The sequence below is a fragment of the Octodon degus genome, unplaced genomic scaffold (assembly GCF_000260255.1).
Source record: "Octodon degus isolate 3935 unplaced genomic scaffold, OctDeg1.0 scaffold00243, whole genome shotgun sequence".
Classification (NCBI taxonomy): Eukaryota; Metazoa; Chordata; class Mammalia; order Rodentia; family Octodontidae; genus Octodon; species Octodon degus.
Genome location: NW_004524819.1, coordinates 2,126,982 through 2,145,997, shown reverse-complemented (window position 1 = coordinate 2,145,997; position 19,016 = coordinate 2,126,982). Strand labels below are relative to the sequence as shown.

Below are 19,016 nucleotides of genomic sequence, written 5' to 3'. Positions count from 1 at the left end.
CTGGGCTGGGACTGGACCCGCCTGCGCAGGGTAGCAGGAAGCTCTCCACACACTCACCGGACCTGGGCTAGGACTGGGTCTGGGGGTTCCCAGAAGTGGTCAGAAACTCCTACTCGGCGGGAGGGGTGGGGCAGGTAGGGCGGAGTGGTGGGGGCCGGCCCAAGGGGGTGGGAGAGGGTCCGGCCCACGCTGCGCCTGGGCTGGGACTGGTCTCGCTGGCGCAGGGTAGCAGGAAACTCTCCGCACACTCACCGGACCTGGGCTAGGACTGGGTCTCTAAGTTGAAATCTTAACATTATTTTAATTTGTATTTCTATATGACCAGAGATGTTGGAACATTTTTTCATATACTAATTGGCCATTTGTATTTCTTCCTTTAAGAAGTGTCTGTTCTTTTACTTGCCTATTTCTTGACCAAGTCTTTTATTTTAGGTGCTGTATTTTTTTTTGAGTTCCTTATGTATTATAGATATAAGTTGTCTTTCTAAGGAATAGCTGGCAACATTGTTTCCCATTCTGTAGGTCATCTCCCCACTCTATTGATGGATTCTTTGCTGTGTAAAAGCTTTTTAATTTGTTCTAGTTGTATTTTGCTGATTCTTGCTGTTATTTCTTGTGCTATTATAGCTCTACTGTGAAAATCCTTTTATAAACTTGTGGTGTAGTGGTTGATTCCTTGTATCAACTTGGCTGGATCTGCTAGGTGCTGTTGGGGGGCTGGGAGAGGGTCTGGGGCACAATTGCTTCCACCCAGGGGTGTGATTTGGCCCACCCTGGGGCACAACCGGGCCCGCTCCAGAGTGATGTAGGGAAAAAAGTGTATATAAAGCAGTTGATGAAGGTTTCTCTGCTGCCCATTGCCCCACTTCTTTGGAGAAGTCCTGGTCTTTTTTCACTTTTTTTTTTTTTTTTTTTTTTTTTGGCAGAACCAGGGATTGAACTCATGCCCTTGTGCTTGCCAGGGAAGTGCGTATTCCACTGAGCCATCTCCCCGGCGCCTCTTTTTTCACTTTGGAGGAGCTTGATCTTGCAGCTGCGCTGTCCTTGCAGTCATTGTAGAAGGAAAAGAGAGAGGCTTGATGGACACCACAGCTGTTGCTCCTCCTCTGCTCTTTATTGTTTTCTGCTGCCATGAACTGCTGCCTTTTGCCCTGGAACCAGCAGAGTATGACTGAAACCTCCACAACTGTGAGCTAAATAAACCTTTCCTTCTTTAATTTTGAGGGTCAGGCATTTGTCCCAGCAGCCAGAAAGGAGTGAAAAGTAAGACATATGGATTCAAGTGTTTTACTTACTTTATCTTCCAGTAGGTTCAATGCTTCTGTTTTAATGTTTCAATTATTAGACATTTTGATTTTAGTTTGCTACATGATCAGAGATTGGGTCAAGTTTCAAACTTTTGCAAACAAGATATACGGTTTTCCCACTACCATTTGTTGAATAGAATATCCTTCCCCTAATGTATGCTTTGGATCCCCTTGTGAAAGGTCAAATAGCTAAGTGTGTCTGGGATATTTCTGTATCCTCTATTTTGTTCCACTGATCCACATGTCTATTCTACTACCATGCCATATTTATTACTATTTGATGTATAGGTTGAGGTCAGGTAACCTGATTCCCTTTGCTTTGCTCTTGTTACCCAACACTGCTTTCTGTATTCTGGATCTGTTCTTCATTCTATATGAAGCTTAGCATTGTATTCTGTGGCTCTTGTATGAATGCTATTGGTTATACTCAGTCTGTGTGACAGTTTTGTGATTATGGCTATTTTGACTATATTGATTCTGTCTATGTAGGAACTTGGGACATTTATCTATTCTCTCATGTCCTCTTCAATCTTTTACAGAGTAATATAGTTTTCTTTGTAGAAGGCTTTTACTTCCTTGGTTAGGTTAATGCCTAGTTATTTCATTTTTCTTGACACTACCATGAATAGTATTTTTTAAAAAGTAATTCCCTCTCTTGAGATGTGCTGAGCACTTCTTTTATGATTGTTGCCATATTTTTTTAACCTGTGAGATTATTTCAGTATGACTTCTTCTATAGACTGATGGAGTTGTATCTACTTCAATTGCTATCATTTCAGAAATTTCAGGTGTGTGCCTTTGAAGTTCTTATAAAAGACCATGTCTCCTGGACTTGTTCTGGATGGGCTGGATATCTGAGATTGCATTTTGCTCCTTCATTTTGACATTTTCAAAACTCCTAATGTTCAAGATGACTTAGTAGTGATGGTAAGTGGTAGGGGAGTGGGTGAGCAAGGCACTAAGGGCAGTGGGAGGGCAGGGTAGGGCTCAACAGGTCCCCAGAGGTGCCCTTTATCACCTGCCTTCTATGAGGTGCTCCTGTGATGGTAATAATTCCCTCTGATTGAGTTCATTATGGGTGTACTCAAAGTCTGTTGTTTGTTTGTTTGTTTGTTTTGGGGGTTTTGCTGGTACAGGAAATCAAACTTACAACCTCCTGCTTGCCAGGCAGCTGCTGTGCTGCTGATCTATATCCTGGCCCAATTCTATTGGGTATTTCATGTTGATTTTGTGTTGTTACCCTGATGAAACTGGTATTGATTCCAAGAGTTTTGGGTAGACTCTTTTTGTGTTTTCTATGTAGAGTGCCATGTCATCTGCAATTAATTATAATTTGAGTTCTCCTTTCCTCCATGTGTCCTTTATCTTTCTCTTGTGTGATCACTCTGGCTAATGTTTTGAGTACCATGTTAAATAGAAATGGTGATAGCAGGTCTCAATTCTTTACTCTTATTCTTGTGGCTTCTGATATCTTCACTCTTGTCATGGCTTTGATTTTTGTTTTCTTCCTGATTGTGGGTCTGAGCCTATGGATTTGACCAACAGGACATGACAAAATTAGGGACTCTAAATACACTTGAGCAGCAGCAGCACTGAACCTGTTGCACCTGTGCTATCCCCACCCTCTGGCTATTCCTTTGCTCTACAGAGGATCATGGGACATGAACAGCTGACCTAGACTCTCTGACCTGTGGTAGGAAGCAGAGCTGCCCTCCCCAATGTTCATAACCAGGAGAAGAAAGATTACCATTCTAAGTCACAATATTTGGAGTGGTTTATTATTCAGCGTTAGTATGGCAATTGCTAACCACTGCAACAAAGGCAACAAGAACTCAGGGAAAGAAATGAAAGGGTGAGGTCCAACAGAGAAGAGGAATAAAGCAGCAGGTAGAGTGTCTCCTTTTAAATGCAACTAGTCTCTTCAGTGAATGATATGTTGACCATTACTTCTTATTATTGTGTATTTAATGGCTTAGATATTTTATAAAATAAGGGTTTATAATAGAGTTCTTTTAGTAGGATGATCCTACATGCTGATTTTCCCAGGTCATTTTACTAATTTACATCATTGTTAGGATGTAATTAGTTAGCCTCTTTTACTCTCAAAAGTAGCTTGATTTAGAAAACAAATTATAGTCACAAATAAGCCCTGTTGATCTATCTTGGAACCTCACCTGATCAATCCCCAAGTTTGTTCCCAACACAGGACCAGCCTGTCACCCCAGCAACTATCCTTATCATGCCTTCTATGGATAACAGGGATTTCTACTTTGTGGTGGTATCCATTGTCCTCAAATTGTTTGAGGAAGTATAAAGAGACTGAGAAGTCCATAGACATACAGAAGCACTCTTTTGTTTGGTGGGGTGCTGAGGATTGAACTCAGGGCCTATGCACAGAGCTATATAACCAGACCCTTTTATTTTTTGAGACAGGGTCTTGTTAAGTCACTTTATGGACTCAAACTTGCAGTCTTTTTGCCTCAGCCTCCCAGAGTCCTGGCCTTACATCTATATACTGTCACATTCAGAAAGGAAAAGTACTTGGTGTTTTTAGGAATGTGGCAAGAAGACTCTAAATGTTCACACCACTATCATATGGTCCCTAAAGTCCCAATGCCCCTAGGTGAAAAATGGCAGGGAAGCAGAATCCAAAGTCTCATCCCGCTATTCCTTAGAAATGTGAGCCTGACAATTCCTAGAGGCCTCAATCCTAAAGAACTTGTCTCTTCAGAGCCTACACTTCCCCATGCTGGACCGGAGCATAAGTATTCCCTCTATGGGAGTTCCAGGATTTTCAGCCATCTTCTGCCAAAGTCGTTGCTCTTCCCCCTGAGAGTCCATCCAATCCACAGCTTTTCCAAGACTTACACCTGAAGAAGAGAAAGCAGAGTGGTACACTTAACAAGTGAGGTACTTTGATGTTTTGGAAGTGATTTATCAATTTTTGGGGAGGTCTGTTAATGAGGACAGAGTTCTCCTCATTGGCTTGTTCTCACTTCCTATATCTACTACATGATACTAGGAAATCAATCATTTGCAGCCTGTACTACTTTCTTCTGCCTAGAAAATTCGTAGCTAATTCTTCCCCACTTTGGTAGTACAAAATAGCGCTGGATCATTTAGATCAAGATAATATGACAGAAAAACAGGATGACATTGGATCTGAGGTTCTCTAAACATGGTTAATTTACTGACCTGAAAAATTTTACTTTCAGTGGTACAGATCTCCTTGGCTTTCCTTTGTCTATAAGTAGATGAAGCATTACAGGAGTGGCGACTTTCTCAACATAACCATGATACATACAGACCCTCTATATCTGGCCTAAGCATGTTTGGAGGACTGCATGTGCCTCTCCTACTTTTCATGTTCTTGATTACTACACCCTGCTTTTACCTGCTATACCTGTGACTTTTATTATTGATGATGTGTTCCCATGACCTGTGTGAAAAACACTAGGTATATTTTAAAGAAAAAATGGATTCCATGTCAGTTCAGCCAGTGTAAATAATGACTGTACATGAAAATCAGAACCAAGAAGTTAATTAGGTAAAGTTGGTCTTGGAAAGCCCTCTCTCCCCTATCAGAAGGATGTGTTACCTTGGTATTCCTTTTCTGACAAAACCTGAAAAGCTAGAAAAAGTACTTGAAATTCACTTAAAGTGTAAATTTAGGGGTGTGTGAGGAAGGACCAAATAGAAACAATATACTTCTTAAGCTTCTAACTTAAAGATACAAAGTTACAGTAGTAATATTTATAGTTTAATAATGAACAGATCTTTCACTAAGGGAATGGACTATCTATGATAATCTCAGGAATCAGTTATAGCAGAAACTGTATAGACATCTACTACACCTGACATCTGAAGGAATCATGCCCTTGCCCTATGCCCAGAACAGACCATCTCAGAGTCTCCAAGTTCCTCACCACTTCCGCAATTCAAACGAACTCCTCCTAGAAAGATGTTGCTAGCAAAGGCCTCCTTGTCCCAGACGGTAAGCTCCAGACAAACATTGTTTATATCTTGGGGATACAGCCCACTGAACATGAAAGTATGATTCCACTGAGGATTCACACTCTTTTTTATGACCACAGTTTTGTGCTTGGTGGCTTTGCTATCATCAGGGAGAAGGTAGCTGCAGAAAAATAAGCACAATCAAACAAAATTAGTGAGACAATAGGCAGAAAATGCCATTGTTCAGAAATCATTTAACTTTCTCATAATTCCTGATCACAAATACTGCTCTTTTTCCCCTGCAAGGAACTAGCTTTAGGGAAGGAGTGATATATATATATTCAGAACCTCAGGCAATAATGAAAAATATTGCAAGCAAGTGACTTTACAATGAAGAAGATATACTAGGCCACATGAGATTTCATGTCATGCACCATGTACAAATACTTATAATCTCCCAACATCCATTTCTGCTTCTTTTCCTTATTACAAGCTACCTATTTTAAATTGTGGGCACAAGGTTGTTCAGAATAAAGGCTACCTTTGCCTAGCCTTCCTTACAACTAGTAGAGCTGTATGACTAAGTTCTAATGAGTGGGGTCAAACTAGTTCAGTACAAATTTTATGAAAAAATTCCTTCCCACCTGGAATTTGGGAGGGATAGCTGAAATCTGAGCAGCTATCCCAGCCCATGAGGTAGATACCATAATTAGCTAGAGGAAACCTTTGTTTCTGAGCATGATGCTTCCATACCTTAAGGCTTTGTTTACATGTAAGAGATTTTAAAAAGTAAGAGGTTAAAGAAAGAGGGTCACAAGTTCAAGCCCAGCTTGGGCAAGTTAGTGACTTAGCAAGTTCCTGTGTCAAAATAAAAAGTAAAAAAAATTTGAAGATGTAGCATAGTGTGAGAGCTCTGGATTCAACCCTGAGTGCAACAATAAGAGCTTTAGTCTTTTGAGACCACTGTTATTGTAGCTGATAGAAAGGGCTGATGCAATTAGGTAGTTATGTAATTATGTATTTTGTGTGTTTTATATTAAACTTTTCATACAGGGCTATTGTTGCTTTCCCACTCCTTTTTAAAAAAATATCTCAGATACTTCAAAATCAGCTGAATGTTTCAATATAAGTAAAGAGATAATTTATTGGAAAGTTAGGCAAAGATACTGTCCTTTATTCTTTGTGCTGTACAGATTCTCAATAAGAAAAAATAATAAAATAAAAAAATAAAAATAAAAAATAAGAAAAAAATAAGAAAAAAAGATAACACTGTTTCTGAAAAGAAGAGTCACTCCTTTAAGGCCATAATGAGATCACAGGCCAGAAGCCAGCCTCTCATCCACAAACTGAAGACCAGATGGACAAGAATTCAAGGACACACATTTACCAATGTGAATGCCCTAGATATCTGCTTCTTTTTGTTGGCTTTACCAAAGTTAAAGCATCTGAGACTAAGGACAGCTTGTTTTCTTGTAAGAAAAATGCACTTTTTTATGGTGGCTTGCATAAGGAAACAACCGTATCTTTGAGGAAGAGATTAGGATATATTAAGATGTGGCAGGCTGGCTGGGGAAAGTGCGGGTGACCTGTTAATTGCAAAGTTCCTTCATTCATGCATGGGGCAGTTCCCAAAGCTCTGCACATGGACTTCTCCAGAGAATTTAAGCAGTTTTGGACATCAGCCTGAGAAGTGGGAGATACTAAAAGATAGTCTCTGTTGAGCTCAGGGCTACTGTGTACTTTCAGAGTAGTACATCCTCGTTTTGTAGAGTATACTTTTCTTACTTTTACTTGGCCCAGACTTACTCTGTAGTGCATGAGTCTTTTCTTATCTTTAATAGGTGTAAAACTTCACTACCTTTTGTGCTTGCTTGATCATTTTTTTTTTGCTCAGAATAGAGAGAATCTACCTGCAGAAGCAGACTTCAGCACCCTAAAATTCAGTAATAAATTAACTCAGAAATTCACTTCCTGGACTAGAATCATGGAAACTTGCTTTACATCATGTTCCCTGTCAGCTCTGTGAGCCCCAGTATTACGCCTTATTTAGTTTCGCAAGTGCAGCATCTGATACTTGGTATGTATGCATTTGCCTGTTTGAACGAATGAAAACAAATGTCTGTTCACTCCTAGTTTCCTTAATTCCAAGAGAAAAAAAAATCTCATTTCCAGTAAATCAACAGGGATTTGATTTCTGAGCTTCCTAAAATGAACATGAGGCTCCCTTTAAAGGACTGTAGTCCCTCAGGAAGATGCCTGTGGTTTCACAAAGTGAAACAAATGCCCAGCAGGCAGCCCTGGAGCCTTCCCAAAGCACTCTCTAGTGAATATCTTCAAGACAAATATTCTGATTCCTTTACTTTTCAGTTTCCTTCAAGAGAGCAAAACGGCAAGTATCCTATATTTTGATTGTCTTTCCATATTGGCAAAGCCAAATGATAACAAAACATAATGCAGGTACATTGCATTTAGAAAATCATCCTTTCTCCTCCTTTGAAAAATGACTCTCCTGGGAAACTATGGCAATCTTGAGTGTGATAGGCACTCACAAAATATGCTAGGAATGCAGCATAAGATACAATAAGCAGTGCCTTCTACATGAATAATGTGGGTAATGCTTGAGATGTAAGAGTCTTCACTTAAGGGCTGCTCTTTCCCAGTACATTTCCAATGAGCTGAACATGGAGGCCTCACAGCCACCACTACCTCATGGATCATAGATCCTTTCATTTCCCAATAAGCATCATCCAAAATGAGATAAAATTAAATTACCCCTTCACAAAGCTGTCAGAAGTGCCTCCTGATTTTACTGCTGTCAAATTCTTTGCTTCTTTGATGAACACTTCTAGTATTCCTCCAGAGATTACAAGTGAATCCTTTTTCTTTCCCTTTTTAGAAGCTTTTTTTCCTGTATCAGCCATCAAAATGAGAGAGATGAGAGAGAGAATGAGAGTATTCATGTTATAATTTCTTCTTTAAAATTTACAAAGCACAGGGTTGGGGAGATGGCTCAGTGCAATAAGTGCTTGCCTAGTAAGCCCAGGGGCCTGAGTTCAATCCCCAGTTCCACCAAAACAAAACAAAACAAAACAGAAAAAACCAAAATTTACAAAGTACATCTGCAAAAATTTCTTTATTTGCTGATTGAACCAGACCTTTACATGATTATATATTTCATATTCATTTAATTGTTTTTGCCACTGCTGGATTCCTCCTAGATAAGTTTTTCGTTTGTGTTTGTTGATAAAAATAGGCAAATAAACTTAAAATTCTAACAATTCTGCTATAAAATAAGTCTTTCACAGGGTCTAAAAGACCGTGAATGCTGTCTGGGCCACCTGTGTAGCTCTTAGTGAGAAATAGCTATGATGAAAGCCACACATGGGGCTGGGGATGTAGTTCAGTGGCATAAGTGCCTGCCTGGCAAGCATAAGGTCCTGAGTTCAATCCCCAGGCCAAAAAAAAAAGGAAAGCCAGGCACAACCCATGAAAGGACTCCAAAGAGAAAATTCTGTAACTCCCTCTTGTAAATTGTCAACTTCAGACAGAGTGAGAACTCAAGGTGAGAGAAAACTCTTTCCTACCTGACTGTTATTCTGGTGAAATACGACCATTTGGCACAGTATCCACCACCTTTACTAACTACTTTTTAAGGGATCTTACATATATGAACCTATTTCCCCCTCACAGCAACTCTTTGGAGTGAGGAAACAGGCCAGGTGACAGTACAGTTACTGCACACTAATGACAGTGATCAGGATGGGAGCATAAAGGAGGCTACTTGGGGGAGTTGATGAAAGGTAAGGAAGGATTTAAAGGCTGATCCCATCTGGATTTTTCTTAGGAATTCTATGTTCTATACCAGCTTTTCATCAAGAATCCTTGAGTGGCTATAAGTAACATAAATCCATACAGCCACTTCCTACACCTGCCCCAGAATATCTCCCACCTTGTGAAGGATTTTGTATCTCTGAGACTGATAGAAAAACTTTAGCAGAAAGAACGATTATTTTTTTGGTACTGGGGATTGAACTCATGACCTTGAGCTTGCCAGGCAAGCGCTTCTGCTGCTGAGCTATCTCCCCAGCAAGAATGATATCTAAGACATGAATTTTTGCCTTCCTTTCCTTGTATAAAACCCATACTCTTCTATCTATGCAATATATATATATATATATATATATATATATATATATATATATATATTTCAACTCTCCTTAAAAGACGATGACCCCTAGTCCTTTATATTTCTTCTTTTTAGTGCAAAAGTAATATTTAGCCCAATCAATCCATAATAGCTACTCTCATGCTCATAGAATTAGGTGTCATTGATCAATGTCATAAAGTTTACTCTACCTTGAAGTTGTCCTAGTGGAAGTGTGACACTTTCCTCTGGGGGAATGTATCGTAAAACAACAGTCAGCTCTCCTTTGTATTGAAGGCCAATATCAGGAGCAAATTCCACCTTGCCAAGAAGAGACAGGTGAAAAGAAAATGTAGGAATGCCTGACTTAGTATTTTTAAAATCAGCATTTGAATTTGAAATATTTATTTGATGGCTTAAGTGTGATGATCCACTCCCATTCAACTATGTGCTTTTGTACTTGTTTAAGATGACTTAGTCATGAAAAAGAAAGATGGGAAAGCTCTACTAAGCAATTTCCAAGTAAGTTTCCACACGAAAAGAAAAGGAATCTGAAAAGTGATATATAACACCTATTTTATCAATCAATTGATATCGAGTGTCTATAATACATTGAGGACTGGCCCAGATATACCATAAAGTATGAGGCAGGAATAATGATGCTACTGAAAATAGTCTCAGAAAGTCATTTCTTCCTGTGTGATATCTCAATGCTTTTCTAAGTGACCAAGAAGGAAAGAGTAGGGAGTCATATATGATTCACAATGGGCTTCCAGCCAAAAGGTAAATTGAAGGCAGTATTGATAATCTGCATCAAAATTCATTTGGAGAAACTGGTTCACTTCAGCATTGTTTGTGGGGATATAAAATGGTATAACCACTATAAAAGGTTTCTTATAAGACTAAACATGTAACTACTAAGAAAATCTAGAATTTGTACTTGAAAATTAATTTTAGATAATTAAAAATTATGTTCACGTAAAATTTGGATGCTAATATATATTTATATTAGTGTCATTTGTAATAACAAAAATACTACAAACAATCTAAATATCCTTTAACAGATGAATGGTTAAACAAACTATGGTACATCCATACCATGAGCTACTAAGCAGCAATGAAAAGCAAGAAGACTACTGATACATGCAAAAACTTTGATGAATCTCTAGAGAATTACTCTTAATGAAGAAAACCAGTTGCAATGGGTTCTGTTTACATAACATTCTTGAAATGACAAAATTGCAGAAATGGAGAACAGGTTAGTGATTGCTAGGGGTTAGGAAGGAAGGCAGTAAGAGACAGGGCTTGTGGTTAATCAGGTCAACCTGAAGGATATGTATGGTGATGGAACTGCCCCGTATTTTCATTGTGGTAGAAAATATATGCAACTCATGCAAATTATAAAATCACATATAACTAAATATACACAAAACCTGTGTACACACTCACAAATAAGTACCAACAAAACCTGAAAATCTGAATAAAATTGATAAATCACATCAGTGTCAGTATCTTAGTGCTGTTATCATACTCCATCTTTGCAACATGTTACCACTGGGGAACAGAGTAATGATACATGTGACCTCTTTGTACTATCTCTTATAACTGTGTGCAGAGTTATAATGACCTCCAGTGCTGATAACAAATTAAAAATAGAACTTCCATGTGACACAAGAATCCTACTAACAGGTATATACAGTAAGTTCCCAACTTACAAATGAGTTCTGTTCCTGGAGAATGTTCATAAGTAGGATTTTTTCATAAGTCTGACAAGGTGAGTCTTAAACCCTTTTGACACAAATATACAATAAAAATGCTTTGTGTTTCCTAATACTCCCCTCAACATCAACACTGCTTTTCCTCTTTCTTGTAGACATCCTAGACTTTGATGGAACATGATGCTATTGCACATGATCACACTATACAGTAGGCACACAGCAACACGACCGTGACAATATCTAGCAGACATGTGAGCTACTTCTGTCATTTGTATCTATTAATGTTTGTAAAGCATGGTGTATTCATACCTGTGAAAGTATGCAACTCCAATGTTCGTAAGTGGGGACTTACTGTATCTAAAGGAAATCAGTATATATTGAAAACTCATCTACAATCCCATGTTTTGGCAGCACTATTGTAAAAGGGATGGACCCAGCATAAAGTCAGCTAGATACAAAGGAAGTAGCATTTACACTGAATTAGCATCTAAACTTAGCAATACAAAACCAAGCACAGGAGAAAGGATAAAACGTTAGAATAATAGGATGATAAGGAGCTTTCCTGAGAAGTTTCTTAGGCACCATGCTAAGCTAGGTGACAAATCCTCTCTACTTCTGGGCTGGACTTTAAGGAACACTAAAAATGAAAAAAATAATCAGTCTCCTTTTAGTTCATTTCCTTTGAACTTGGGCTGCTAAGTAACTGACTTTATTCAACACTATACTACAATAAGGCCCACATTCTGCTTATTTACATAAGTCTAAGGCAAAGAAAGCACATGGGAAACTTCACTTCTGTAGTTCACTCCTGAATGCGAACTAGGAGTTAGTTCTCTTCTTACTTTTAATAAACACTCTTTCAACTTCTTCCTTTTGCTCATGATTTCCTTCTTTGACTTAATGAGACAAGGGGCTCAAGTTTACCTGATTGGTGAAGAATTAATTGTTCAATATTTGGATGTCTCAATGTCATATACAGCTGAGTTAGAAATATTGTAAGTAATTACAATTACTGCCCAGCAGCCTAAGTACCTGTCTGGCAAGGGCAAGGACCTGGGTTCCATCCCCCGTGCCACATGCCATGCCAGCCTTCGAACCCAAGCATGCTGTGTCAGCCACCAAGACTGGGCGTGGTGGTACATGCCTGAAATCTCAGCACTGGGCAGATTGAGACAAGAAGATCCCTATGAATCTGAGCTTCATAGTGAGACTCTGTACCAAATAAATAAATAAATAAAAATTTTAAAAAAGTAAGATTGTTGGTAGTCAGACAAGGCCAGGCCCTTGAAAGAAACTGCAGAAGATGAGATACATTGCAATTGTGGTATAGACACAGACACACCATCTAGTGCCAGATCTCAAGAGGAAGGGTGAAAGAAATATACCCACACAATTCCCCTAAGAGTAAAGGACAGTGATTTATACTTTATTTAGGTATCAATCACCTTGGGAAGCCCAGAATAATCACTAACCCACCCCCTCCAGAATAAACACTGTTCTGTTTCATGTCCACTTGGCTGCATGATTATCTTTCCCATTTAATCAATATCAGACTATTTTTCTCATTTAATCAATATCAGGCCCTTTGGAAAGCTGGACCTTCACTTCCCTGTCCCTGCACACAGAGTAACACAGGATCCAGGCCAATAATTCACACTGGAAACTGCAGTTATTCACAAAGCCCACTCTGCCTGGGGAGGCATCTTGTCCATTCTCCTATGGGGAATTACCCCTGAGGTGGATGCCACTCTAGTCGCTTTCACAGAGAAAGTGGACATGTATTCTCTATTTCCTATTCAGAACATCTTACTGCTTACAGTTCGCTAAATATAGCTGATCCTTTCTGCCCTATCATTTGTGTTTCTAAGACAGTTCTTATTGGAGAAAGGCCAACTATGCTCCAGGCTCTTTGGGAAGCTGGACCATGGTCAACTTCTTGCCCACCTAGCTATTTCCCATTTTCCCTTGACTTGGACCCACCTTGCCTCTTGATTTTGTTCTATAAAAATCCCTTGAAATGGAAGGGATCTCAGAAACCTACTAGGGACCCGTTATGTCTCTCTCTCAGATAGAAGCTTTCTTCTCCCAATAAATATATTCTGTACTTAACCTCCATTGTTCCTAGAATTCATTCTTCAATTGTAAGGAACACAAACTTGTACCATATTTCTAGCAGATTGGGAGTTTCTTTCCCCTATATCACCACCAACATCCAAGACTGATAGCATGTAAGAGATTGAGGTGTGTTTATCTTTTTTCCCCTCTATTTATAATATGCATTTAAAAGTGTATTTAGTACAGGGTCTACAAGGTCTCACTACACAGATCAGACTCATAGTGATCCTTCTGTTTTCAGCCTTCCAAGCCCTGGGATTACAAGTGTGCACCACCATGCCCAGGATCAGCCACAGTCTCAGTGCGCCCTAGAGGTAGGGCCAGCTTGGCGGTGGGGGGGGGAATTGAACCCCAGACCCTGCACCTGCCTAAACACATGCTTTAGTCTGCTGAACTATCTGGCTGTCCTTATAATATGCATTTTTAAAACCATGATTACAACTAGGAGATAAGTAATATATGTGCTCTCTATTTGTTTTATTGGATAGACATATCTTTCTCATAGATAAAGTTCTCATGCTTTACATAGTGAGAAGAGGCCTTTGTTCTTTCAGTACCCTTGCTTTCTGTACACAGCACAGTTGGCAACAGTGGCTAATGCAGGGCAAATCTTTACATATTGTGAAGACACCTTCCTAAGTGTTCCACTACCTGTCTCTTAAGATCCATTTCCTGTGATTATTGGCTTCCAGTCTCCTATCTCAGCTAAATTTCCTAGGCTGGAAAACTACTAAATATGTAGGTTTTCCATCTCTTCAGGTGAGCTCCCATCACTCTGTCACTATTCAGTTTTGGATTCACAATTCTCTCTCTCTAGTTGTCTTGTTTGCTCATCTTACCTGACCTTAGTCAGAAAGTTGGCCCTAGCATTATGGTGGCCCCAGAATGAAGCTAGAGTTCACCTTCACAGATTGGAGATCCCCTTTATTTGGGGATGATCTCAAGAGAGGTACACATGCAAGAGAGGTGCACATGCAAGAGAGGTACACATGCATATCATGTATTCCTCTACCATGGTCCATCTGTCACCCTAAGACATGACTACTGGGTAAATAGAAATTTTTCATGTGATCCACTATGGGTTTCCTATCTCCTATGCCTTCTGTCTGGCTTCAGTGTGGATCCCCAGATCAAAACTTTTATGCCATTAGTGGAAGGTTCTATTTGTGCCTTTCTAATTTTTTTTTCCAGTCTGCTGTTTTAAAACTTCAAGTTCTGACACTGAGGCCCTTTGTTCCTTCTGGATCTTATTGGTGTAACTTGTAGAAAGATAACTCAGTTATAACACACCAACAAGTACTATGATACTCCTAAGGAGAGTGTATTATATTTATAAAACTAAAACTCAAAAAAGATTATTATAGTTCAGCATGGACAATGCATGGAAGGGTACAGTCTGATGAAATGTAATTGTATTGTGCGCTCTACATGATTTCTTGTCTGTTACTCTGTTAAGCTCTTATTAACTGATCAGTGTGTGTAAAACTGCTTCATTAAGTTTTTTTGAGCTCAAATCAATTTCATTTTTTTCTTATTTGTGCATGTACGATTCTGGCTTTTCTATTTTTTTTTTTTTATTTTTTCCCCATGATTTTATTGATGAACAAATAGCAATGAGACAGTTTCAAATCAAATTGGTAGGACAATTTCAATAATTAACACAGTGCATACCTTCTTCCTAGTGGTTAATTGCTGTACAAGATGCGGACATGATATCCTAACACCATTAGAACAAATCACTCTATTCATTAAGAGAATGTAACTATATATTTATCCTAACCAATTTGAATACACAGATACAAAATGGACATTCATCTATATCCCTTTTTTTGGTTAAGTTCCATTATTTGAATATTATAGGTGTGTAAACTTAGCAAAATATTCTAAAAGAGTCCAGTAGCCCATAATAGTATTGGGTGTTCTGCTTCACTGGCAATGTCAGAAATTGTTGACCTGAGTTCCCTACAGCTCAAAATAACAGCATGGCTTTACTTCTTATATTTCATTTTTATACTTTTCTGCTGGATGGTTAAGACCAAGGTAAAGCAGGACCTACACATCAAGAGTTGTAGCTTTTGGGTCTGATAAGGGCAGTGAAATTCCCTCAGGATTTATCCTGAGATTCTGTACCTCAGATTGTAGAACCTTTGTCAGTGTCAGTCATGTGGATGAGTCATGGCCATTGCTTGGCCAATGTCCTCTCTATGAAAGACTGGGAGAATGTTTTCTCTCCATGTGACTCTCTTTAGGCACACTCTACATCATCCATCACTTTCCTCTTTGGCCCCATAATCTCCTTGATCAGAAAATTTTGGAAACTACTGAGTTACATGACGTTACAGTACAAGTTCTCATATGTCCTGAGTCTTAAGTGACCTTGGAAGGCTAGGGGCAAAATATCTTTCCTTGCAGCCTTCTTTTTCCCCTAATTTTGGTCTGCAAACTTAGGTTGTTAACCATCCAGAAGACAAGCTAACTGTTATTGCCATATAACTTAGGCTGTTAAGCTTATCCTCGCTATCTGTCTGCATATCAAACATCTTAGGCATAATATGGAAGAGGTATTTTTCATCAAGTATTGATATGTTGAACTTTAATTCCCTACAGAATATAATAAAAACATTTAAAAATTAGAATACATTTTTAAAATAGGCATAAAGAATTATATACTTCTTATGTTTACACATAAGTCCAAAAATCTCACCATGTACAACCTTCAAGCAGGACAGTCCCACAATATTCCTTTTTCTGTCTCTTGCTTTCACTCACCACCCCCTACTTTTTGAACAACAACCTACCTGAGAGACAGCACAGCAGCAGCTGGCATGTCATGACAAGCAGCCTGTATTGAGAAGACCAGAATGGCAGGCACTCCAAGCATGAAACTACTATTACAGATTACCAACTTCAGTGCAGTAGCTTAGTTCACAGATATCAGTATATATAGTTAGTCATGGTGAGAATTTTTCCAATTAACTGCTAGATTCAAAAATCTTCTGGAGATTCTCAGGAGTTTCTGGCTTTTTTGACACTTTCCATGGAAAACTGGTTTTATGAGTTTTAAGTGGTAGCCAAACTGGAAACATTACAGGCCGGGGGCTGACAGGCTTGAGGCTTACATAAAACTTCCAAAGAAGAGCCTTTAGCTTGATGACATAAAGGTTATGTATGATTGGTGAACATATGTGCTTCTGTATGTAAACTTGCAAACATACATTGTCCTCTAAAAGTTGTATTTAGTTTGATTATAGATACATGGACACTTTTGATGTTAGTCCAAATGCTTTTTTTTCACATGGCTGATTAGTTAGCTTAAACTGATTGGCAGGATAAAGGTGAAGATATATTTAAAGCTGATAAGATGTTTTCATCCATTGTTAGCTAATCAGGATAATCTCTTAAAACTGGTTTTATACATACAATTACTATTATTCTCTGAACACAGTAACTCAAGTTTTTTCTTGGTTAAAGTTAACTTCAAAATGCTAAGTAGGTTATGTTTTGGTTCTAATGGGAAATCTAAAGTAACTGTTAAGATACATATGTAGGGCCATTGTGTTCGGAAACTACTGGACAAGACTCCCTTCTGTGGCTGAAAAAATGACTGCTTGAACCAATTTTTTTTAGTTTTCTATACTGATGGGTAACTTCTCCAGGTTTCCCCAGGGTTTTGCTGTAGCACACCACAACACAGGCCATTAAAATTATGATGGTATCTAATTAAGTTGGCTAAAATTAAAAGGTTAAATTTCTATAACTAAAGCAATAAGGTTTGCTTAACTTAATAAATTGCTCTTGGTTAAACCTTCAAAGCTAGATTTAAAACAGAGGTTTTATACTGTACTAAGATAATTTTTTGTGTTTTCTATTATTAAGTTTTTGGTATCTAAAAAACTTAAGAGTTAGACTCGGTAGTGTCCCAAATTTTCTGATCAAGGAGATTATGGGGCCAAACAGGAAAGTGATGGATGATGTAGAGTGTGCCTAAGGAGAGTTACATGGAGAGAAAACATTCTCTCAGGCTTTCACAGAGAGCACATTGGCCGAGCAATGGCCGTGACTCATTCACATGGCTGACACTGACAAAGGTTCTACAATCTGTGGTACAGGATCTCGGGATAAATTCTGAGGGGATTTCACTGACCTTGTCAGACCCAAAAGCTACAACTCTTGTTGCATAGGTCCTGCTTTACCTTGGTCTTAACCATCCAGCAGAAAAGTATAAAAACGAAGCATAAGAAGTACAGTCATGGTGTTATGTTGAGCTGTAGGGGACTCACATCAACAATTTCTGACATTGCCAGGCAAGCGGAAGACCCAATACTATTATGGACTACTGAACTCTTTTAGAATATTTCGCAGAGTTTACACACCTATAAAATTTAAACAATGGAACTTAACCAAAAAAGGGGATACAGATGAATGTTCATTTTGTATCTGTGTATTCAAAGTGGTTAGGATAGTTATATAGTTACATTCTCTTAATGGATAGAGGGATTTGTTCTAATGGTGTTTGTAAATAGGATATCATGTCTGCATGTTGTACAGTAATTAACCGTAAGGAATAATGTATGCAATGTGTTAATTATTGAAACTCTCTTACCAAAAACCCCCCACAACTTAAGAGTTAGATATTATTTAAATGTGGATCTGTAAAAGGTTTTCAATGATCATTGTGTGATTGATTAAATAAGCACCTTTGCTTATAACATACTTTATACATCTGGGACTGCAGACGATGTACATCTAAAGTGAAAATATGCTGTGAGTATGAGCTATAAAGTTATATTTACAGGGTTAAGATTTCATAAGTTTAATAAATATAAATATAAAGTAACTAATACATGTCTTTTATTCAATATATATTACATCTAAACTTTAGACACATGCAATTATCAAAAATTTTAATCGTTCTCTAAATTTGATCTTGTCATTTGAAACTACATTTATTGGCTTTTATTGAATAAACATTATGTTATTATGCAAATTAAATGCAATTATACATTAGGTAATAAGTCTATTTATGCTCATTATCAGCTTTCTAAATTTATAATAGTTGTAAAGAAGTCCTTTAATTCTAGTCAGTATAGTTATACTCTGCAAACTTGTTCAAGGAATTTAAATTTTGCCATAAGAGTAAAAAGTAAGTAAATATATATAAACATTTTTATGTAGCTACAACATTCATTATTGCAAACTTCATCATATGTTAAATACGTTTGTTTTTTCCCAAGTGTATAGGCTCTGAAAAATGAAGAATTTAGGAGAATATCTCATACTGATGACCTTTTTAGGCTTGTGCCTATGTGACTATTATATAATTGTGTTATAGCAGTTAAATGTACCTAAACAAACATAAGGGAAAAAGATTAAAAGTTTGGATAAGAATGGGCAGATAAAGAACTTTCCCAAAATGAAGTTCATAGGCAGCATATGCTGTTCGCTGACAGTTCCTCTCTAATTCTGGAATGGACTTCAAGTAACATTAAAAGTACAAAATAACATTTCCTCTTAATTCGTTTACTTTCAACTTGGCCAGCTAAGTAACTGACTTTATTCAACTGTATACTACAAAGACACCCAGTTTCACAAAGAGAGCACACTGGAAAACTGCAACAGTTTAGAGTTCCCTCCTGGTCTCCTCTCCAGAGCTATTTCCCTTTTCCTTCTCTTTAGTTCTGCAGTTTCATTCTTTGACTTTATGAGACAAGAGTTTAAGTTTACATGGTTTATACAAAATTAACAGTTTCACTATGCTTAGCATCCAAGATATGGAAT

General features: G+C 38.1%; 1 protein-coding gene across 1 annotated transcript in view; it reads right to left on the bottom strand.

Moving 5' to 3' along the window:
- Positions 1-3,152: 3,152 nt before the first annotated feature.
- The window catches only part of Sytl5 (synaptotagmin like 5), a 146,712-nt gene continuing 130,848 nt past the window's right edge, over positions 3,153-19,016 (bottom strand). Inside the window, exons 14-17 of the mRNA XM_004645901.2 lie at positions 9,618-9,726; positions 8,034-8,169; positions 5,234-5,442; positions 3,153-4,177 (exon numbers count right to left, since the gene is read on the bottom strand). Coding sequence (XP_004645958.1) covers positions 4,035-4,177; positions 5,234-5,442; positions 8,034-8,169; positions 9,618-9,726 — 597 coding nt within the window. The 3' untranslated portion in view covers positions 3,153-4,034. The remainder of the gene's footprint in view (positions 4,178-5,233; positions 5,443-8,033; positions 8,170-9,617; positions 9,727-19,016) is intronic.